The 24,664-nt window shown below is 41.9% G+C and overlaps 1 protein-coding gene and 1 non-coding gene across 2 annotated transcripts in view; one reads left to right on the top strand and one right to left on the bottom strand.

The window, feature by feature from the left end:
* Nucleotides 1-10,804: 10,804 nt before the first annotated feature.
* The window catches only part of SNCA (synuclein alpha), a 98,576-nt gene continuing 84,716 nt past the window's right edge, over nt 10,805-24,664 (bottom strand). The window contains exon 6 of the mRNA XM_075189539.1: nt 10,805-12,110. Coding sequence (XP_075045640.1) covers nt 12,081-12,110 — 30 coding nt within the window. The 3' untranslated portion in view covers nt 10,805-12,080. The remainder of the gene's footprint in view (nt 12,111-24,664) is intronic.
* Nucleotides 20,236-20,317, top strand: TRNAS-UGA (transfer RNA serine (anticodon UGA)). The gene has a single exon. It is a non-coding gene; the product is annotated as a tRNA-Ser (tRNA).

Here is a 24,664-nt window from a genome sequence, read left to right as displayed (position 1 = left end):
AGGGACAATGCATTGTAACATTTCTTAAAGGAACTACACCATCCTTATCAGGCTTCCCATTAGGAACTGATATTGTGCGGACTGGGTACGCACCCTCTGGTTCACTGACTTCAGGGGACACTACAGGATTTGCTGGTTCAAGATTTAGAACGCTTTTACTCCTAGTGATCACGCTACTCTCACCTATCTTAGCCATTTTCTCATACTTGCGCTGAGCCTCTAGTACACTAACAGCATGGGCAATGGCCGAAATCACAGTGGGTTCATCTTCATCTTCTGATACACTTGTTTTAAACTGGCTTAAAACAGGATACAACTTAGCAATTTTTCTTTTTTCAGTTTTAACAACGGCTGTACTTACCGCTCCCGCCACATAAGGTGGCGGGGGCGCGCTTGCGCTGAGTTCGCCATGCTTCTCAACGGCTACTTCCGCCGTGCACACGCTTTTCGCCACGCCTACTTTCGCTGTGCATTTACTGCTCTGCCACGTGTTACCTTCCATTTGCCACAATTTTAAACAATCATTATTTCTATTTCTCTTTTTCGTTGACTTAATCAACCATACTTTATCTTTTACAGTATTTAGTACCTCTGCATTAAAACTTCCTATTGTTGGGAAAGGCCTATCACAATCTTTGGTCATCTTGACCCACGTGTCGCAATACGCAGTTGCGTATGCACCATATTTTCTACACATGAGAAATCTCGCTGAACCAATAGGACCTTCCTTAGGCAGTCCACTGACCCTCTCTATAGTATCCTTAGCACCCATGTTAAACAACACCACTCTACACGGAACACAGACACACCGCAATGCTCTGTTACTTCCGGCCAACAATTTCAAACCTGTTGCTACAATCACCGCTAGAGATCTCTAATGCTCTTATGAACGTATTTCCAATAGTCGCGTCCACTCGCTTTCTCTTGTTCCGAACAAGAATCCCTAACACAGAAATAGTTCCTCGATAGCCCGGCTATCTCAAATTCCCGTTGAGTTTATTATAACTGGGAGAACAAAGTCGATACAATCAACCAGCCTTTCCAATATAATTCCTCCTAGCTGCTTCACCAATTCGCACTAACGGTGCGGTTAGATCGCACTGCCTACCAATACTAATTATTAGCAAACCTTGCGATCTATTGGTAGCGCTTTGCGAAAACCCGGTTTTCGCATTCGGTATACCTGCCCTGTATACCGTCCTTCAGTTGGGCAATCCGCCTCGTGAGACAGCAACTGAGCACAATGAATAGTAAACAGTGTATCTACGTTACAAAATCACACACTATACACCTTTTCTGCGCAGAAAATCAAAAGTTCCCAACAACAGTAATAATATCTCAGAGGCTTTCACAAGTAATTATACTATATACATATAATAACTATCAAGACGATTGTTTAACCACGTGGCAAATCTACCGGAAGTTTGCGTGCGCACAGCAGGAAATACACATACGCAAAGCAATGTAATATGGTTAAAACGCACAATGCCAAAAAAGAAACAGTTTTCTCTTTTGTCCCTAGGTTCTAGTTAGCGTGCCCTAGACAATGCAAAAACGGACATTCGGTTTCACAACACAGAGTAAAATTCAGGTTTTGAACACATTGCGTTTTTACCCATTTATGACGCATCTCCACCCTTTGTTGAGGAACCGAAATCCGTTGGTCTTGCATATCATCGGCAACGAAACCTCCAAAGCTCACGAGCCCCCAAATTGTTATGTGCGTATTGTTGCTAACCAATAACGATTGTCGAACCTCGATTTGTGTTTCCAACGCACAAAGATTTATTCGCAAATAGTGGAATAATATGCTCAAGCGAAGTGGTAATAAATACAGCCGTTACTTATCGCAGGTGCTCTGGATCCAGTGTGCAGTCATTCAATCCTGAAGTCTGGGGACAAGATGTCTGAACACTAGATGTGAAGCTGCTGCTTTTATACACACAGAAATACAGTAATACAATGAAGGTGGTATAGCTTGCATCTATTGGTCCAGGTCTCAGGAAGGTCCAAGGGGTTGTCAATCATTGGCTAGTTCATCCTAAGGAATCCAAAGGAGGGGGTCACCTCTCCAGGGGGTATGCTCGGCTCTTCCCGCCAAGATTCCTTAGTCTTAAGTAGTTCATAATTCCCTATCATTCATAACTTGTGTATGCACTCTGCGATTCCTACGCAGAGTGAACCAAACAGTAGCAAATGTAAAGAGGATTATTATTATACCACTCATGATATGATTCCTTCAACCTGTTCCGTATATTTCACTAATATGCATGTAACTTTAATATAACATATAAATACTACTATATTTCGACATAACTGACTATGTGTTGCAACTACCATTAATGTGTACTATTTTATAAGTATGCGTGTTTGAGCGAATGCATGGTAAAAGACCAATTACTGTTGCTGCCACGTGTAGTGAATGCGTACGCCCTTTCACACCGTAGCGTGCCCTTGTACGTCATAGCGTACCGTACGCATCTTTTCAGACAAAGACAACCAAGTTTGCTCGACTTTAATTGAAATGACTTTATCCAATTTGCTGACTTCGACAAAGTATATTTACTAAAGTTTCTAAAAAGGAAAAGTGGAGGTGTTGCCGATACAAGCAATTCGTTTCTAACTATAACTTTATAGAATGTACTAGATAAATGATAGCTAGAATCTGAGTGATCGCTATGTGCAACATCTCCACTTTTTCTTTTTAGAAATGTTAGTAATGTTGTATTTAAAAATAAAAAATAAAATAATGTATAGTTTCATCTGTTTTTATTCACCAAAAACCGTGATTCACCACTTTCTTAGGCCTAAATCCATTTACTGGAGTGTGGGAAAACTGCAATGATTGGCTGTTTGCACGTTGACCCTTTGAAGTCAATTAAGTTAATTAATTCACTTTTTGTATTGCCTTCCATTTGGACAACTTCAAACCAGGAGAAAGATTCCCTATGGATTTAGGTCAGTGATGGGCAACCTTAATCTCAGTAATCTCAGGCAAAAATATAATTGGGAACAAACATTAATAAGACAATACTGGGTAATACATACAGACAGAGAGGTAAGAGAACCCTGCTCGAAAGCTTACAATCTATAGGACAATAGGAGTTAGAAACACAAGGGCATGTGCTACATCATATTGCACAATGGACCAGCCAGACAGCAAAGGTAAAAGTACTGAGTGGGCTATGTGTGTTGCTATGTTAGTCAGAAGATTGTTGTCTTGCGTTAGCAGTGTAGAGGATGGTAATAGGGTAATCTAGGGAAATTAAGATGATGGTTGAGGAATATCATAACCTTGTCTGAAGAGGTGGGTTTTCAGTGGACGCTTGAAGGTTTGAAGACTAGAGGAAAGTCTTACTGTGCGTGGGAGGGAATTCCACAAAGTAGGTGCAGTCCGGAAAAAAAATCCTGTAACCGAGAATGGGTGGATGTGATGAGAGCGGAGGAGAGACGTAGATCTTGTGCAAAATGGAGGTGTCGAGTAGGGAGATATTTCGAGACCAGTGAGGAAATGTATGTTGGTGCAATTTTGTTGATGGCCTTGTATGTTAGTAGAATAATTTTATATTGGATTCGTTGAACTACAGGCAGCCAATGTAGAGACTGATAGAGTGACTTAGCAGAGGAATAACGGTTTGCAAGGTAAATCAGTCTAGCCACTGCGTGCAAAATAGATTGTAGGGGTTCAAGTCTGACTTTGGGAAGACCAGTAAGGAGGGAATTGCAATAGTCGATGCGGGAGATGATGAGTGCATGAATTAATGTTTTTGCGGTGTCTTGTGTCAGATATGTGCGTATTCTGGAAATGTTCTTTAGATGTATGTAACATGATTTAGATATAGATTTGATGTGGGGAATAAACGACAGTTGTGAATCAAGGATTACACCTAGGCAACGAGCTTGTGGGGTGAGATTTATGGTCTTGTTATCGACAGAAATAGAAATGTCAAGCAGAAAGCTTCTGTTTTTGGGTGGGAATATTATTAATTCAGTTTTTGAAAGATTGAGTTTGAGTTGGCGAGAAGACATCCAAGATGAAATGGCAGAAAGACAGTCAGTAACGCGAGACAACACAGATGGTGAAAGATCAGGAGAGGATAGATAAATTTGTGTATCATCCGTATAGAGATGATACTGAAATCCAAAGGAGCTCTTTCAGTGTTAATTTCTCTGGATCCACCTCTGCTCCGCTTCCTTTATCAGTTGGAGTACCGCAAGTCTCAGTGCTACGTCCTCTGCTATTCTCTATCTACACCACTTCTCTTGGAAAACGAATAAGCTCCCCTGTTCCTCTCACAGATCCCCCTGCACCATCTTTTCCTCTGTCACTCTCACATAACTCCCAGCATCATCTTCTCCCCTGTACTTTTCACATATCCCCCCTGCACCATGTCTACCCTGAGAGCTTCACCTTTTGCAACCCCCTTTTCCATGGAACCAAATATGTTCGCCCATACTCTGTTCGCCCCAGGACTTAATCTCAATTAGTAATAACTTAACTCAGGTAGGTGGGCTCCACAGAGGACTTGACGGTGGGATGCTGAGAAGAGAAACTGTATCTGTGGCAACAAGGATTCTGGAGGCACCTGGACCAGATATACTAAGTTACTCAGTTGGAATAGAAAGTAGTCCCAATCTTCACTAATATAACTACTTGGCAGTGTTGATTTGAGGATGGGTATAGTACCAGAGAGCAGCACAACACACAGGAAGGTGCCAGAGCAAAGTGGAGCTGGAAATCTGTAAGGAGAAATACAGCTGACACAGGGGAGTCTGATGGTGCAGATAGCGGGCACCACAATTCTGCGGCTGGGAGATGATCTCACAGACAGAAGGCAAAGGGTCAGTCCAGGTAGCAATAAACATAGTCGGGGTCACAAGTGAAAGGTCTATCCAGGCAGCAATCATGGGTGGTCAGATTACAGGCAGAGGTCAAAACCGAGTATAAAACTGGAGTAGACTTTACACAGAACTGGACAGGGGAGAGACATATGAACGCTATAAGTGGCAAAGGCTCAGTGAAACTGACAGGTATTTAAAGCAGTGACAACAAATCTGCAGCAGCCAAAATGAAAAGGGCAGTTACCTGCTGTTCCTAACTAGGGATGAGTGGGCTCGAATTCTCGCAATCCGAACACCCCCGAACAGTGCGGATCCGAGCACTTTTCGGGTATTCCCGCCGATCGCAAAACTGAAAATGAGGCTAAACGTCATTATCCTGCTGACGGATCTCGCGAGATCCGGATTCTTTATATTCCCCGCTTGCCGCCGCCATCTTCACTCGGGCATTGATCAGGGAAGAGGGAGGGTGTGTTAGGTGTCCTCTGTCCTGCTCTTTCTCGTGGTGCTGTCCTGTGCTGTGTCCTGCTCAGTCCAGTGGTGCTGTGTCCTGTGCTCTGTTCTGCTGAGTCCAGTGGTGCTGTGTCCTGTGCTCTGTCCTGCTGAGTCCAGTGGTGCTGTGTCCTGTGCTCTGTCCTGCTCAGTCCATTGGTGCTGTGTCCTGTGCTCTGTCCTGCTAAGTCCAGTGGTACTGCAATATAACTACGTTCACTGTTCCTGCAGTATATAAGTCCATTGGTACTGCAATATAACTACGTTCACTGTTCCTGCAGTATATAAGTCCATTGGTACTGCAATATAACTACGTTCACTGTTCCTGCAGTATATAAGTCCATTGGTACTGCAATATAACTACGTTCACTGTTCCTGCAGTATATAAGTCCATTGGTACTGCAATATAACTACGTTCACTGTTCCTGCAGTATATAAGTCCATTGGTACTGCAATATAACTACGTTCACTGTTCCTGCAGTATATAAGTCCATTGGTACTGCAATATAACTACGTTCACTGTTCCTGCAGTATATAAGTCCATTGGTACTGCAATATAACTACGTTCACTGTTCCTGCAGTATATAAGTCCATTGGTACTGCAATATAACTACGTTCACTGTTCCTGCAGTATATAAGTCCATTGGTACTGCAATATAACTACGTTCACTGTTCCTGCAGTATATAAGTCCATTGGTACTGCTGTATAACTCCAGTCCAGTGGTACTGTCCTGTGCCGCATATAATTTTTAAAGGCTTTGACGAGTGTGTGTGGTTTAGGGGTAAGCTCTCTTGTGCTGCATATAATGGAGAACCAAAATTTGGAGGATAAAGTAGGGAAAGATCAAGAACCACTTCCTCCTAATGCTGAAGCTGCTGCCACTAGTCATGACATAGACGATGAAATGCCATCAACGTCGTCTGCCAAGGCCGATGCCCAATTTCATAGTAGAGAGCATGTAAAAACCAAAAAAAACCAAAGGTCACTAAAAGGATCCAAAAAAAATAAATTTAAATCATCTGAGGAGAAACGTAAACTTGCCAATATGCCATTTACGACACGGAGTGGCAAGGAACGACTTAGGCCCTGGCCCGTGTTCATGACTAGTGGTTCATCTTTACCCAAGGATCTAAGCCCTCCTCCTCCCCCCTCTAAAAAATTTAAGAGAGTTAAGCTGTCATCAACAACACAGCAAACAACTCTGCCTTCTAAAGAGATGTCATCACAAATCCCCAAAGCGAGTCCAAGGGTGTTGGTGGTTGCGAAACCTGACCTTCCCATCACTGTACGGAAAGAGGTGGCTCCTTCCACCATTTGCAGCACGCCCTCTTTATATGCTGGAAGGATCACCCACAGTGCAGTTACAGATTTGGATAATGAAGGTGTCAATGTTGTACACCGGGAGGAGGATATTGATGTAGCTGGCGCTGAGGAGGAACTTGATGAGGAGCATGCTGATGTGGTTATCCTAAATGAGGCACCAGGGGGGGAAACAATTGTTGTCCATGGGATGAAAAAGCCCATCGTCATGCCTGGGCAGAAGACCAAAAAATCCACCTCTTCGGTCTGGAATTATTTCTATTCCAATCCGGACAACAATTGTATTGCCATATGTAGTTTATGTAAAGCTGCAATAAGCAGGGGTAAGGATCTTGGCCACCTAGGGACATCCTCCCTTCTACGTCACCTGAAGACCCTTCATAATTCAGTGTTTAGTTCAGGAACTGTGGCTAGGACCATCAGCAGTCCAGGGACACCTAAATCCCTTGGTCCTGTTGTATCCACACCAGCAACACCCTCCTCGTCAATTTCCTCCACAATCTCGATCAGAGATAGTCCTGCAGGCCATGTCACCGGCAGGACTGAGTCCTCTTCAATCCGGGATTCTTCCGGAGGATCCTGCAGCGGTACGCCTACTACTGCCGCTGCTGCTGTTGCTGCTGGGAGTCGGTCATCTTCCCGGAGGGGAAGTCGTAAGACCGCTACGTCTTTCACTAAACAGTTGACCGTACAACAGTCGTTTGCCATGAGCACAAAGTACGACAGCAGTCATCCTATAGCAAAGCGGATAACTGCATCCTTGACAGCTATGTTGGTGTTAGACGTGCGTCCGGTGTCCACAATCAGGGGAGTGGGATTTAGACGGTTGATGGCGGTATTGTGTCCCCGGTACCAAATCCCGTCTAGATTCCACTTCACTAGGCAGGCGATACCCGGGATGTACAGGGAAGTACAAAAAAGTGTCCTCAGTGCTCTGAAAAATGTGGTTTTACCCACTGTCCACTTAACCACGGACATGTGGACAAGTGGTTCAGGGCAAACTAAGGACTATATGACTGTGACAGCCCACTGGGTAGATGCATCGCCTTCCACAGCAACAGCAGCAGCTGCATCAGTAGCAACATCTCCAAAACGCCTGTTCGTTCCAAGGCAGGCAACGTTGTGTATCACCGGTTTCAGTAAGAGGCACAACGCTGACAACCTCTTAGAGAAACTGAGGGGAATCATTTCGCAGTGGCTTACCCCACTTACACTCTCCTGGGGATTTGTGGTGTCGGACAACGCCAGTAACATTGTGCGGGCATTACATATGGGCAATTTCCAGCACGTGCCATGTTTTGCCCACACAATAAACTTGGTGGTGCAGCATTACCTGAAAAGTGACAGGGCTGTGCAGGATATGCTTGCGGTGGCCCGCAAAATTTCTGGACACTTTCGGCATTCTGCCACTGCCTACTGAAGACTCGAGCAACATCAGAAAAGCCTGAACCTGTCCTGCCATCACCTCAAACAAGAGGTTGTGATGCGCTGGAACTCCACCCTCTATATGCTGAGAGGATGGAGGAGCAGCAAAAGGCCATTCAAGCCTACACAGCCACCTACGACATAGGCAAAGGAGTGGGGATGCGCCTGAGTCAAGCGCAGTGGAGACTGATTTCCGTGTTGTGCAAGGTTCTCCAGCCGTTTGAACTTGCCACACGAGAAGTCAGTTCCGACACTGCCAGCTTGAGTCAGGTCATTCCCCTGATCAGGCTGTTGCAGAAGCAGCTGGAGAAAGTGAGGGAGGAGCTGGTAAACCATTGCGACTCCACAAAGCATGTAGCTCTTGTGGATGAAGCCCTTCGTACGCTTTGCCAGGATCTGAGGGTGGTCACTCTTTTAAAGTCAGAGGAATACATTCTGGCCACCGTGCTCGATCCTCGGTTTAAAGCGTATGTTGTGTCTCTGTTTCCGGCGGAGACAAGTCTACAGCGGTTCAAAGACCTGCTGGTCAGGAGATTGTCATCTGAAGAGGACCGTGACATGGCAACAGCTCCTCCTTCATTTTCTTCCACACCTGTGGCTGCGAGGAAACAGCTGAGATTTCATAAACGCCCCGCTGGCGGGGATGCAGAGGACATCTGGTCCGGACTGAAGGACCTGCCAACCATTGCTGACATGTCTATTGTCGCTGCATTGGATGCTGTCACCATTGAAAAAATGGTGGAGAATTACTTTGCTGACACCATCCAAGTAGACATGTCAGACAGTCCTTACTTTTACTGGCAGGAAAAAAAGGCAGTTTGGAAGCCCCTGTACAAACTGGCTCTATTTTACCTGAGTTGTCCCCCCTCCAGTGTGTACTCCGAAAGAGTTTTTAGTGCAGCGGGGAACCTGGTCAGTGAGCGGCATAGGAGGTTGCTTCCGCAAAATGTTGAGAAGATGATGTTCATAAAAATGAATTATCAATTCTTCAATCAAGACCAGCAATGGCCTCCAGAGACTACAGAGGGACCGGTGATTGTGGAGTCCAGTGGGGACGAATTGATAATGTGTGAGGATGAGGAAGTACACACTGAAGGGGGCAAGTAATCAGAGGATGAGGATGAGGACGACATCTTGCCTCAGTAGAGCCAGTTTACTTTGTACAGGGAGAGATGAATAGCTTTTTTTGTGACGGGGCCCAAACAAACCAATCATTTCAGCCACAGTAGTTTGGTAGGCCCTGTCGCTGAAATGATTGGTTTGTTGAAGTGTGCATGTCCTTTTTACGCAACATAAGGGTGGGTGGGAGGGCCCAAGGACAATTCCATCTTGCACCTCTTTTTTTTTCTTTGCCAGCTCGTTTTGTGGGGGTCCAAACGAACCAATCATTTCAGCCACAGTTTTGTTGGCCCTGTCGCTGAAATGATTGGTTTGTTAAAGTGAGCATGTCCTATTTCACCAACATAAGGGTGGGTGGGAGGGCCCAAGGACAATTCCATCTTGCACCTCTTTTTTGGGCATTATGTGCTCTTTGGGGCCTAGTTTTTCAAACTGCCATCCTGTCTGCCACTGCAGTGCCACTCCTAGATGGGCCACGTGTTTGTGTCGCTTAGCTTAGACATCCAGCTACCTCTGTGCAACCTTTTGGCCTAAAAACAATATTGTAAGGTGTGAGGTATTCAGAATAGACTGGAAATGAGTGAAAATGAATGTTATTGAGGTTAATAATAGTGTAGGAGTGAAAACAAACAATAAAACAGGATTTTAGTAGTTTTTAAAAAAAAAAAAAATCAGAACCAAAAACCCAAAACCTTGAGGGGGTGTTTTGGCAAAACCCATTAGAACCCAAAACCTTAAGGTAATCAGAACCCAAAACCCAAAACACCAAAAGTGGCCGGTGCACATCCCTATTCCTAACACTAATAATGTCCAAAACCATGTTACATGCCCATACCTCGTTCTTTTAAACCAAAAATCCCTGCCAATCTTTCTTTCCAAATTGACCCTTCTTTAGGAATGGTGTTTACACCTGTTTACACATCTCTTGTAGACTCTCAAAAATGTCTGTTTAGCACCAAAAATCAAGTGCAGTATTGTATGATCTGATTTAGTGCTTTGCAGGTGCATCCTGTCAGGCTGAAGGAGAGGAGTAAAACAATAAAATGAAAACAAGTTACTTTGAATAGACATGCAGCTCCTTTAAATGCACTTCCAGCAGTGTTGAAGGGACCCACTTCCATGCTAGAAGAAGGAGCAGTGTGACACTTAATAGCAGGTCACACTGCTGCGCCGAAAGCTACGCAACACCCTGCACCCACCGATCACAGTACCCTCGTCAATCCAATCCCCCCCACAACCCCTCCTCCCCTCTTTAGGAAAAAAAATCATCATGGTAAAACTGGAAACAGTATTCAGATTGTTGAGAACAGTGCCAGTTTAGAAGTACCAGTATAACATACCGTCTCATAACGGCACACTTCGAGTACTGTTTCATTTGCATTATCTACTTACCACTGGTGCCATCATTTTGAAATAAATTACAGAAAAGCAGTTTTGCTAGCACACTCGACATTTATTTCTTTATATACAATGAAATACATAACAATTGTAAAATTACAATAATGTACAGTATGATACGATTAGAAAGGTTTATTCAAAATGCTATTATTTTGTTTATAATTATATGGCATTGTTTTACTTTAAAATTATATGAAACTGTGACACGTATTCTTTTTTTTTTTCTAAATATATAAACGTACACAATTCTTTTATTTGCACTTATTTGTTTTTTTTTTATTATTTGAGAAAGAACCAGTGTTCAGTTCAGCAGTTGCTTAAAGAGTTTCTACATCCCTGAAACTTAGTTCAGGAAATTTGACAGAAGAAGCAACATACTGTAATGCCACAGAACAGTTTAGTTGTGTTTCATTTATAATTTGAATTGAGTCTATCTACTGCAGTATCACAAACTCTGTATTGTGTTTCACTACAGTTGTTTGCTTATTGACAGGAAGTTTTCATAAATGGTGGAGCAATATGGAAAGCAGAAATTCCTAAAATCTAACCTGGTTGGTTAGGCCTGTCCGTGGTGCATTGTGCTTTTGGACAAAATACCCAAACTTTCGTTTTAAAAGAATTTGTTAATAATAAATCCATATATAGGTATAAACTCAGGAGTGATGAGCGAATAATTTGTTAGATGGTTTAGGAATGGAGTTAAATTTGTTACTTAACATAAATATAATAATTATTGTGCTTAATCTTCTTAACTATAGAAATCTACAAAGAATATACTGCGCCAAATCAAGAAAATACATAGGTTGAAAGTCAAAGCAATATTATTGATCCATTAAATATATGACTGACATATAATGATGCATTTTCAGTCACGCATGCCAATTTGTAGATCATTACTCAAAGTCCCCTATTCAGCTTTAATAGGGAACTGAATGAGCGTCTGCTATTGAATTAAACTTTATCATTGTTAAATGTAATTTATGCTCATCTAACATGATTATTTAAGAACACAAATCAATGAAGAACATGCCAGATTTGTAAATTAGTTTGGTGCATATTTCATGCTTACAGCCAGACATATTGGATAGTTAGAAACAGATATCACAATACTATGTTACATAAGACAGTAAATAGCATGAAACATACAAAAGTGTAGGAAAATAGAAACAGTACTAAACCACTGGAAAACAAGATAATACGTAGAAAGTAGGACATTAATAGACACTTAGGTGTTTTTGTTTTATTTTTTCTCTTTATTTGAAGCCACAACATCCATAGCACAAAAATATCCCAGTCATTGTTGACCTTTTCAGTGTGTTGGAATCAACTAACCTGAATCATGGTTAGTGATCTTTTTTTTGTCACTGATGGAAGACTTCCATGTACAGTTAAAAAATAAAAAGTTAATACAATCTGAGGACTAGGTACATTGGAATGTATAATGATCGGTAGATTTATCTATGTTGATGCCACTTGCTCATAATCTTCATGCTTCAGGATCGTAATCTTGATAGTCCTAAACAAATCAGAAAAACACAGAAGTATTAGGTCACCAGCAATAAAACCTTTGTGTCTAAAAATAATTTCTTGCCGTTTATAGCTCTATACATTTTTTCTGTAGAGATAAAATCTCTGACTGTACATTTGGACAAGAGGATATAGTTAGCTGATCTGTCTGTTATAGCTCTGTGGCTTTCTATTAGAAAATATACTACGGAAGTGATTAAATATAGATACAAAGCTATAGCATTATAGCTATTATTCATAAGCCATGCCATATGAAACAGAAAATGCAAGGCAGTCAGTACTGGAGGTGACTAAATAGTTCTGAATGGCAATTAGGAAATAATGACATTAAAGGAATCGCAGGTCAGAAGTCTGTAAGATATCATAAATATTGAATAGCATGGGTTTGAATATGTTGGCTAGCACAGACTTAATGGGGGGTTGTCACATCACACCTATAAGCACAAGATGCAAGCTAAACCCCTTTGTGCTATATGTTTGTTTATTCTCCTGGAAGTTTTATGGCCATGCAAGCACTCGGGCACAAGGACATAGTACTGGGAGGTGTCTTATTACTAGGGATGTGCACCGGCGACTTTTGGTGTCTCGTGTTTTGTGTTTTGGATTCGGATTTTCGCGATGTTTTGGGTTCGGATTTGTTTCGCAAAACACCTGCCGAAAGGTTTTGGTTCGGATTTAAGGTTTTGAATTTGGATTTTTTTTGAAAAAAGCATAAAAAGTTCAAAAATCAAGTTTTTGGGCTTATTTTCACTCCTACGCTATTATTAACCTCAATAACATTCAATAACAAGCATTTCCACTAATTTACAGTGTATTCTGAACACCTCACAATATAGTTATTAGTCCAAAACGTTGCAACGAGGTATCTTTCTGGACTGCGTAGTGGAGTGGTCCCCACAATATAATAAGAAAACCATCAACTGGTCTTAATCGCACCAAAAAATGTAAATGGACTGCGTAGAGGAGTGGGTCACCACAATATAATTTAAAAACCGTGAACTTGTATGATTCGCACCAATAAATGTATCTGGACTGCGTAGAGGAGTGGGTCACCACAATATAATTTAAAAACCCTGAACTTGTATGATTCGCACCAATAAATGTACCTGGACTGCGTAGAGGAGTGGGTCACCACAATATAATAAGAAAACCATCAACTGGTCTTAATCGCACCAAAAAATGTACCTGGACTGCGTAGAGGAGTGGGTCACCACAATATAATTTAAAAACCGTGAACTTGTATGATTCGCACCAATAAATGTATCTGGACTGCGTAGAGGAGTGGGTCACCACAATATAATTTAAAAACCCTGAACTTGTATGATTCGCACCAATAAATGTACCTGGACTGCGTAGAGGAGTGGGTCACCACAATATAATAAGAAAACCATCAACTGGTCTTAATCGCACCAAAAAATGTACCTGGACTGCGTAGAGGAGTGGGTCACCACAATATAATTTAAAAACCCTGAACTTGTATGATTCGCACCAATAAATGTACCTGGACTGCGTAGAGGAGTGGGTCACCACAATATAATTAAAAAACCCTGAACTTGTATGATTCGCACCAATAAATGTATCTGGACTGCGTAAAGGAGTGGGTCACCACAATATAATTTAAAAACCCTGAACTTGTATGATTCGCACCAATAAATGTATCTGGAGTGCGTAGAGGAGTGGGTCCCCACAATATAATAAGAAAACCATCAACTGGTCTTAATCGCACCAAAAAATGTACCTGGACTGCGTAGAGGAGTGGTTCACCACTATATAATTTAAAAACCCTGAAGTTGTATGATTCGCACCAATAAATGTATCTGGACTGCGTAGAGGAGTGGGTCACCACAATATAATAAGAAAACCATCAACTGGTCTTAATCGCACCAAAAAATGTACCTGGACTGCGTAGAGGAGTGGGTCACCACAATATAATTTAAAAACCCTGAACTTGTATGATTCGCACCAATAAATGTACCTGGACTGCATAGAGGAGTGGGTCACCACAATATAATTAAAAAACCCTGAACTTGTATGATTCGCACCAATAAATGTATCTGGACTGCGTAAAGGAGTGGGTCACCACAATATAATTTAAAAACCCTGAACTTGTATGATTCGCACCAATAAATGTATCTGGACTGCGTAGAGGAGTGGGTCACCACAATATAATAAGAAAACCATTAACTGGTCTTAATTGCACCAAAAAATGTACCTGGACTGCATAGAGGAGTGGGTCACCACAATATAATTTAAAAACTCTGAACTTGTATGATTCGCACCAATAAATGTATCTGGACTGCGTAGAGGAGTGGGTCACCACAATATAATAAGAAAACCATCAACTGGTCTTAATCGCACCAATAAATGTATCTGGACTGCATAGAGGAGTGGGTCACCACAATATAATTTAAAAACCCTGAACTTGTATGATTCACACCAATAAATGTATCTGGACTGCGTAGAGGAGTGGGTCACCACAATATAAATTAAAAACCCTGAAGTTGTATGAATCGCACCAATAAATGTATCTGGACTGCGTAGAGGAGTGGTCACCACAATATATATAATAAGAAAACCATCAACTGGTGTGAATCGCACCAAAAAATGTACCTGGACTGCGTAGAGGAGTGGTCACTCACCACAATATAAATTAAAAACCCTGAACTTGTATGAATCGCACCAACAAATGTATCTGGACTGCGTAGAGGAGTGGGTCACCACGATATAATTTAAAAACTCTGAACTTGTATGATTCGCACCAATAAATGTATCTGGACTGCGTAGAGGAGTGGGTCACCACAATATAATAAGAAAACCATCAACTGGTCTTAATCGCACCAATAAATGTATCTGGACTGCATAGAGGAGTGGGTCACCACAATATAATTTAAAAACCCTGAACTTGTATGATTCACACCAATAAATGTATCTGGACTGCGTAGAGGAGTGGGTCACCACAATATAAATTAAAAACCCTGAACTTGTATGAATCGCACCAACAAATGTATCTGGACTGCGTAGAGGAGTGGGTCACCACAATATAATTTAAAAACCCTGAACTTGTATGATTCACACCAATAAATGTATCTGGACTGCGTAGAGGAGTGGGTCACCACAATATAAATTAAAAACCCTGAACTTGTATGAATCGCACCAATAAATGTATCTGGACTGCGTAGAGGAGTGGTCACCACAATATATATAATAAGAAAACCATCAACTGGTCTGAATCGCACCAAAAAATGTACCTGGACTGCGTAGAGGAGTGGTCACTCACCACAATATAAATTAAAAACCCTGAACTTGTATGAATCGCACCAACAAATGTATCTGGACTGCGTAGAGGAGTGGTCACCACAATATAATTAATAAAAAACCCTCCACAGCTCTGAATTTCCCCAAAAAAAATTCTGGACTGTGTAGTGGGGTGGCCCGGTACTAAATTTGATACCTGGGCCACAATACCTCCTCCAAGTTCCAAGTGTAGTGTTTATAACATATTAACACTACACTAATTCTAGCACATCAAACCCTCTTGTTTTAAATATTGACGGCATTTAACTTTGGATTACATTTTTTGAATTTGTTGACATTTTCTTTTACTTTTTGAACATGGCAAACGACTGTTGAATGGTCACATAATGCCAAAAAAATAGTTGCAAGATGGAATTGTCCTTGGGCCCTCCCACCCACCCTTATGTTGTTGAAATAGGACATGCACACTTTAAAAAACCAATCATTTCAGCGAAAGGGCCTACCAAACAACTGTGGCTGAAATGATTGGTTTGTTTGGGCCCCCACACCAAAAAAACAATTCATCTTTCCCTGTACAAACTAAACAGGCTCTACTGAGGAAAGATGTCGTCCTCATCCTCAACCTCTGATTCCTCTCCCCCTACAGTGTGTACTTCCTCCTCCTCACACATTATCAATTCGTCCCCGCTGGACTCCACAACCACAGGTCCCTCTGTACTATCTGGAGGGCAGTGCTGTACTTCATTGAGGAATTGATTATTCATTTTTATAAACATCATTTTTTCAACATTGTGAGGAAGCAACCTCCTTCGCCGCTCACTGACCAGGTTCCCCGCTGCACTGAAAACTCTTTCAGAGTACACACTGGAGGGGGGACAACTCAGGTAAAATAGAGCCAGTTTGTACAGGGGCTTCCAAATTGCCTTTTTTTCCTGCCAGTAACAATATGGACTGTCTGACAAGTCTATTTGGATGGTGTCAGCAAAATAATCCTCCACCATTTTTTCAATTGTGACAGCATCCAATGCAGCGACAGTAGACATGTCTGCAATGGTTGTCAGGTCCTTTAGTCCGGACCAGATGTTATCAGCATCCCCGCCAGCGGCTCTTTTAGGAAAACTGAGCTTTTTCCTCGCAGCCATAGATGTGGAAGAAAATGAGGGTGGAGCTGTTGGCATGTCACGGTCCTCTTCAGAGGACAATCTCCTGACCAGAAGGTCTTTGCACCGCTGTAGACTTGTGTCCGCCGGAAACAGAGACACAACATACGCTTTAAACCGAGGATCGAGCACGGTGGCCAGAATGTATTCCTCTGACTTTAAAAGAGTGACCACCCTCGGATCCTGGCAAAGCGTACGAAGGGCTTCATCCACAAGAGCTACATGCTTTGTTGGATCGCAATGCTTTACCAGCTCCTCCCTCACTTTCTCCAGCTGCTTCTGCAACAGCCTGATCAGGGGAATGATCTGACTCAAGGTGGCAGTGTCGGAACTGACTTCTCGTGTGGCAAGTTCAAACGGCTGGAGAACCTTGCACAACACGGAAATCAGTCTCCACTGCGCTTGACTCAGGCGCATCCCCACTCCTTTGCCTATGTCGTAGGTGGCTGTGTAGGCCTGAATGGCCTTTTGCTGCTTCTCCATCCTCTGCAGCATATAGAGGGTGGAGTTCCAGCGCGTCACAACCTCTTGTTTGAGGTGATGGCAGGGCAGGTTCATGCTTTTTTAATGTGCCTCTAGTCTGCGGTAGGCACTGGCTGAATGCCGAAAGTGTCCAGCAATTTTGCGCGCCACCGCAAGCATCTCCTGCACACCCCTGTCACTCTTGAGGTAATGCTGCACCACCAAATTAATGGTGTGTGCAAAACATGGGACGTGCTGGAAATTGCCCATATTTAATGCCCGCACAATGTTACTGGCATTGTCTGCCACCACAAATCCCCATGAGAGTCTAAGTGGGGTAAGCCACTGGGAGATAATTTCCCTCAGTTTCTCTAATATGTTGTCAGCGTTGTGCCTCTTATTAAAGCCTGTAATACACAATGTTGCCTGCCTTTGCACGAGCAGCCATTTTGTAGATACTGCTACTGATGCAGCTGTTGCTGCGGAAGGCGATGCATCTACCCAGTGGGCTGTCACAGTCATATAGTCCTTCGTTTGCCCAGAACCACTTGTCCACATGTCCGTGGTTAAGTGGACAGTGGGTACAACTGCATTTTTCAGAGCACTGAGGACACTTGATCGTACTTCTCTGTACATTTTTGGTATCGCCTGCCTAGTGAAGTGGAATCTCGACGGGATTTGGTACCGGGGACACAATACCTCCATCAACCCTCTAAATCCCACTCCACTGATGGCGGACACCGGGCGCATGTCTAACACCAACATTGCAGTTACAGCCGCAGTTATACGCTTTGCAATAGGGTAACTACTATCGTATTTTGTGGTCATGGCAAACGACTGTTGGACGGTCAATTGTTTTGTGAAAGACTTAGCGGTCTTACGACTTCCCCTCTGGGAAGATGACCGACTAACAGCAGCAACAGCAGCAGTGGCAGTAGTAGGCGTACCGCTGCAGGATTCCTCGGATGAATCCCGTATTGGAGAGGACTCAGTCTGGCTGCTGACTTGGGCTGCAGGACTGAGTCTGATGGAGATCGTGGAGGAAGTTGACGAGGAGGGTGTTGCTGGTGTGTATCCAACTGGACCACGGGATTTAGGTGTCCCTGTACCGATGACGGTCCTAGCCCCAGTTCCTGAACTAACCACTGAACTATGAAGGTTATTCAGGTGACGTATAAGGGAGGATGTCCCTAGGTGGGCAAGATCCTTACCCCTGCTTATTTGAGCTTTACATAAGCTACATATGGCCATACATTGGTTGTCCGGATTTGGATAAAAATAACTCCAGACCGAAGAGGTGCATTTTTTGGTCTTCTGACCAGGCATGACGATGGGCTTTTTCATCCCATGGACATCAGCTGTTTCCCCCCCTGGTGCCTCATTTACAATAACCACATCACCATCCTCATCATCAAGTTCCTCCACAGCGCCAGCTACATCATCAATAGCCTCCTCCCGAGGCACCTCTTCCTGTACAGTGATGGGAATGTCAGGCTTGACAACAACCAACACCCTTGGACTCGCCTTGGGGATTTGTGATAATTTCTCTTTAGAAGGCAGAGTTGTTTGCTGTTTTGTTGCTGACAGCATAACTCTCTTCAATTTTTTGTAGGGGGGGAGGAGGAGGAGAGCTAAGATCCTTGGGTGAAGATGGACCACTAGTCATGAACACGGGCCAGGGCCTAAGCCGTTCCTTGCCACTACGTGTCGTAAATGGCATACTGCCAACTTTACGTTTTCTCCTCAGATGATTTTAAGTTTCTCTTTTTGCTTTTTTTTGAGAACTTGGGCTTTTTGGATTTTACATGCCCTGTACTAGGAGATTGGGCATCGGGCTTGGAAGACGACGTTGATGGCATTTCATCGTCTATGTCATGACTAGTGGCAGCAGCTTCAGCATTAGGAGGAAGTGGGTCTTGATCTTTCCCTACTTTATCCTCCAAATTTTTGCTCTCCATTATATGTAGCACAAGATACTGCAGAATGTGTGAACTTGGTAATATTGCAGTACCAATGGGCTTATACTGCAGGATTGGTTTTGCAAATTTTTTTGTAATTTAATTTTTTAAAAAAAAAATTCTTTGTATTTTTTATTATATTTTTTTTTTTTCATTTTTTGAACACTTGGGAATATTGGGGAAATAACTATGCCCTTAGAAGCACAGAGCACGGGACACAGGACCACTGGACTGAACAGGACACAGCACACAGGACCCAGCAGCACCGCTGAACTCAAATTTGACAGAGCACAGCACACAGCACCACTGGACTGATACTGCAGAATGTGTGAACTTTATAATATTGCAGCAGTACCACTGGACTTTTACTGCTGAATGTGTGAACTTGGTAATATTGCAGTACCAATGGGCTTATACTATAGGATTGGTTTGGCAAATTTTGTTGTAATTAAAAAAAAATGTAATTAGTTTTTTGTATTTTTTTTTTATTAACTTTTTAAATTTTTTAAACACTTGGGAATATTGGGGAAATAACTATGCCCTTAGAAGCACAGAGCACGGGACACAGGACCACTGGACTGAACAGGACACAGCACACAGGACCCAGCAGCACAACTGAACTCAAAATTGACAGAGCACAGCACACAGCACCACTGGACTGATACTGCAGAACACAGCACAGCACAGCACAGAACTAAACAGCACAGCACGAGATCTACCAGAACAGAGGACCACCTAACACACCCTCCCTCTACCCTGATCAATGCCCGAGTGAAGATGGCGGCGACTAGCGGGGAATTTATAGGTTCCGAGTATCGCGAGATCCGACAGCGGGATTATGACTCAGAGCCTCGGTTTCAAGTTTTCATTTGGCGCCAATACCCGGATCTGTCTCGGATCCGACTCGGATCGGAAAGGTTCAGGTGGGCTCGGATTCACAAAATCTGAGTGCGCTCATCTCTACTTATTACATCTAATTACAAGTGCTATTATTCCCGAATATACAAATTATCTGCTAAAATATTGCATAGCACGAATAAGTTAATATTACAAAAGGACCCTGTGGCCGGTAAATTTGCCCAAGTACCATTAAAGTTGTCTCATAACTGGAAAATATTACAGCATCTTTTTCAGAAGTCCTGCTGATAGGAGAGTTTAGCACAATTCGTAGAAAAAAGTACACAAGTCTGTACCATCCAGCTAAAACCTCAACCCTCAGCCACCCGACACACTCATACCAAGATCTGGCTTTGAAGGTGTTAAGCAATAGCAGCGTGGTGCTGTAATGGCCGAGTGGTTAAGGCATTGGACTTGAAATACAATGGGTTCTCCCCGCGCAGGTTTGAACCCTGCTCGTAGCGAATCATTAGAAGCATTTATTTATCTTTCAAGAAGTTGAACTGAAGCCTAAGTTTGCGCTTTCAGTTCCACTGAACATGCGAGAGCCTGCAACTCTCACCACTACAGGCCAGTATCACCAGGCGGCCACTTTAGCAATTTTTTTTATTAGAGACAGCAGAAGGCACAAGCTCCCTTTGCCGGTTGACTAGTAATAATAACCAGCATCTAGTGCCCAATCAGCGGCCTCAGGAGCTGCTTCACTCTCGGCTGCTTGCTTAGGCATAGCAACCAGCGGCCCTGCTCTGTTCACTGATTTTTTTTGTGTATAGCTGGTTGCTAAGCAGCAGATTCCTAATGGTCGTTCAACCTTTTCATAATTCAATTTCAATTCTTACCACTTGTGCTGGTTATAGCTCTATCTTACCCAGTGTGTGTTTGTTCCTGCAAACACTGCTGTGAATTCTAATGACTCCCTGTGTTTGAATCAGGCTGTTTACTGACCTAGCTTTTGATCTTAGACTGTTTTCTGGATTTAGCTTAGTATGCAGCCAGCCCTGACCGTAGCCTGTTGCATGACTCTATCTCAGATCACTGCAAGTCCCCTGTTCTCACCCTATTACTGCTGTCTCTATCCCTCCACTCTTCCTGTGTTTATTCTACTCCCTATTAGTCTCCTGCTGTGTTCCGTCCACACCCACAAATACCCTAAGCTGATAAGCCCCCAGTGCTATGGGTGATAATTCACTTCCCATTTCTAAATTTCTACACATGTGTATGTATATCTAATATATATAAGCCTAGCAGCGTGTGTTAGTGTGTGTGTGTGTGTGGAAAAAACTATTTTCTCAGAAAGGGCTCATCCAATTGATCTGAAATTTGGTATACTGACATTATTTGACCAAAAAATTATAATAGTGAAGTCAATTAACTTCCATCATCCCCCTTCCCCCCTTGGGAGGGGTAGTAAAGGCTAAATTTACGAGTTGAGGGCTCAAACTCTTGACCATGTGGGTATTTATTTACCAGAGCCTGTGTTTGGTCATGGACAATTGTATGTCACATTTTCACGAGTACGGAGAAGCAGTGATGTGAAAGTGCAGGTTATGAATACTGCCCTTCAAGGAAGACTGATTGAGCACAGCGATAAGGTGTTTAGCAGAACCGTTGTGTATCGCGTGGTTTTAGAACAGTAAGATGATGGAGATTAAGGATGTGGTGATGAAGATGAAGGATGAGGTAATGGAGAAGAATAATGAGGTGGTGACATGTGAACAAAACCACGTTAAAAAAGGGCGCTTACTTGGAGAAATAACGCTCTTCCCCTGAGGAGGCCTGGCCTAGCCCAAAATGCATGACAAGAACCTTTTTAACACCTTAAGTAGCTTGATTTGACTAGAATGCATGAGTATCATGCTCGGGTTAACTTGGGTATATATATATATATATATATATATATATATATATATATGCACATACATACACAGTGTGTATTACCAATACGTATCATGTAATAGTATACAATATGTATCTATTTCTCTTTATGTCTCTCTATCGATCAATCGATCTGTGTTTAACATGTGAGCTTCCTCATTACTGCCTATGTCCTAAAACATGCTATTGATTTGTTTTAGTCACAGCTGAGAGAACGTGTGTGTATTTTATGCATTGATTATCTAAATTTATATGTATTCTAGATTTTGTATTATATACTTGAAATTAGATCTAATGAAATTAATACTTAAATAATGTACTATAAATTCAATTTAATGCATCTAATTACTAACTATGATACCAAAAAGAAAACCTTCTCTACCCCCCAAGGACAATAACAAAAAAATTGCTTAAGTTGAGTGGTAAAATATAAAGAAGTGATCCCTGGCAAAAAACTATGTAGGTTGAAAAAGTGAAAAAATTGTGTGGCCTCCAAAAGTGCAAATGTGTCCTAGCCCCATATTGGTTAAAAGCTTCTAAAATTAGCCAAACATGCTCTAAGGTGTTAGAATATTGAGATTGCCTCTTTAACTATGTTGAGTTATTGACTGTGTATGTTGACATTCAGCTATGGTGAGCATGAGTGAGCATTGCTCACCCTTCTCATTAAACTAAAGCATGCTTCTCTCCTGACCTAAATGGACCTTTGGAGTTTAAACCTCAGTCCTGTTCCATGCTTCTTTGTTAGTGATAGAGTTTACTCTGGACTATAACCTCCTGCACAGTCTCTTCTCGGAGATTCTTCAGGTTAATGATTTCTGCTTCAACTCTAAAAATTTTATAATTCTAAAAAACAAGAAAAAGTGGACACTAATATTATACCTACGGGGTTACAACAATCTACATTATTTACAATGACAGCATAAATTTTCCATCTGTTGGAATTGACCTTAATACTGCTGAAGATCAGCAGGCTCTTACAATTTTAGAGGATCTTCAAGATAACATCTCACAAACAGGTTCCTCAAATATGGAATCTGATAAAATTTCTAAACCAGTGTTTAAAAAGAAATCGTCATTCTTTCCAGACATCACGATATGCCCCCAAATAAAGGTTTATTCCGATTTAGTCTCCAGAGATCTAGATCTCTTTTTTCGTAAAAATCATAAAGAAGGTTATAAGAGGAATCTAAGTCTCTCAGAGATTAGAGCACTAAAGGAAATAGATAGCTGGCAAGATATCATTATCAAGCCATCGGACAAGGGTGGCAATATCGTTTTGTGGCCCAGAGAGAAATATATGAGTGAGATTGAACGTCAGCTCAGTAACAAACAGTGTTATCAACGGCTGATTTTCAATCCCACCTCTAACTTCCTAGGTATATATCTTGGTATTATTTAATCTGCACTACGTAATGGTATAATTACACAATCTGAATTCGATTTTTTGGAAATAAAAAATCCTAAGATACCAACAATTTACATCTTACCCAAAGTACATAAAAATGAAACCAACCCTCCGGGGAGGCCCATCATCTCCGGAATTGGAAGTTTAACAGAAAATGCCAGCAAGTTTGTAGATTTTTATATGTAGATTTTTATATGCGACCTTATGTAGTGGGCTTACCGTCATATACCAGGGATACCTTGGATGTCCTTACTAAAATACAAGACATAGTAGTGGGCCCTAACGTCAAATTGGCGTCTTATGATGTAGAGTCGCTTTATACCAACATTGGGCACAAACAGGGTCTTAATGCTGTACGCTATTTCCTAAATATGGATTTGAACCATGATAAAAATGACTTTGTAATGACACGCCTCCAATTTATTCTGAGTAGAAACTATTTTGTTTATAATGAAGGTTTCTACTTACAGATTAGAGGGACGGCGATGGGGACGGTTTGTGCACCATCATATGCAAACCTGTTCCTAGGCTGGTGGAAACAAGAATATGTGTTTACAGATAAAAATGAAGAATTTACCAATCATGTAACCATGTGGCTTAGGTATATTGATGATATCCTCATCCTATGGGATGGGGATATAGATTGCTTTCATGCCTTCACAACCGTCCTCAATGATAATGACCTCAACTTGAAACTAACATCAGAAATCAATACATTGAAGATTAATTTTTTAGATCTAACAATCTATAAGACGGATGAAGGATTACTTAGGAGTGATATTTACAGAAAGGAAACTGCCACTAATACTATTCTGCACCATACCAGTGCCCACTTTCCACCGGTAATTCGGGGTATCCCAAAGGGGGAACTCCTGAGAATTAAAAGGAATTGTTCAGATAACTCTACTTTCGAAAAAAGAGCAAACGAACTTACAACTAGGCTCAAACACAGGGGGTACAGTAATAAGATTTTAAAAAAAGCCAAAAAAACTGTTTCTCAAAGAGATAGAGAATCACTTATCTATCTCAAAAATGACCTGAAAAAAGAGAAGGAACCCCCCAAGATCCGAATGGTTGGCACTTTTTGTGCAGAGTGGCGACATTTGCAGACCATCTTTCAAAAACACTGGCATGTGTTACTGTCTGATAAAGATCTGGAAATGGAATTGGACAAACATATCTCCTTTAGTTGGAGAAGAACTAGTAGTTTGAAAGACAAATTAGTTCATAGTCATTTACAAAAAAATCAAATAACAAACAAGAGACCAAAAGGATTTTTTAAATGTGGTACTTGCAATTATTGCCAATATATGATTCAGACCAAATGCTACACAGATAAATTTGGAAAAATATGGCATATAAATGATTTTCTTAATTGCAAATCTATGGGCATTATTTACTGCCTTTCTTGTCCATGCCCTAAATTATATATCGGAATGACAAACCCGACCTTTAAAAAAAAGATTATCAGAACATATCTATAATATTAAAAATGGTTTGAGAGACCAGAGAAATTTCAAACCTATCA

This window comes from Mixophyes fleayi, chromosome 1 (assembly GCF_038048845.1).
Source record: "Mixophyes fleayi isolate aMixFle1 chromosome 1, aMixFle1.hap1, whole genome shotgun sequence".
NCBI lineage: Eukaryota > Metazoa > Chordata > Amphibia > Anura > Limnodynastidae > Mixophyes > Mixophyes fleayi.
The sequence above is the reverse complement of the archived record's forward strand: the minus strand, read 5'-3'. Positions and strand labels throughout refer to the sequence as shown.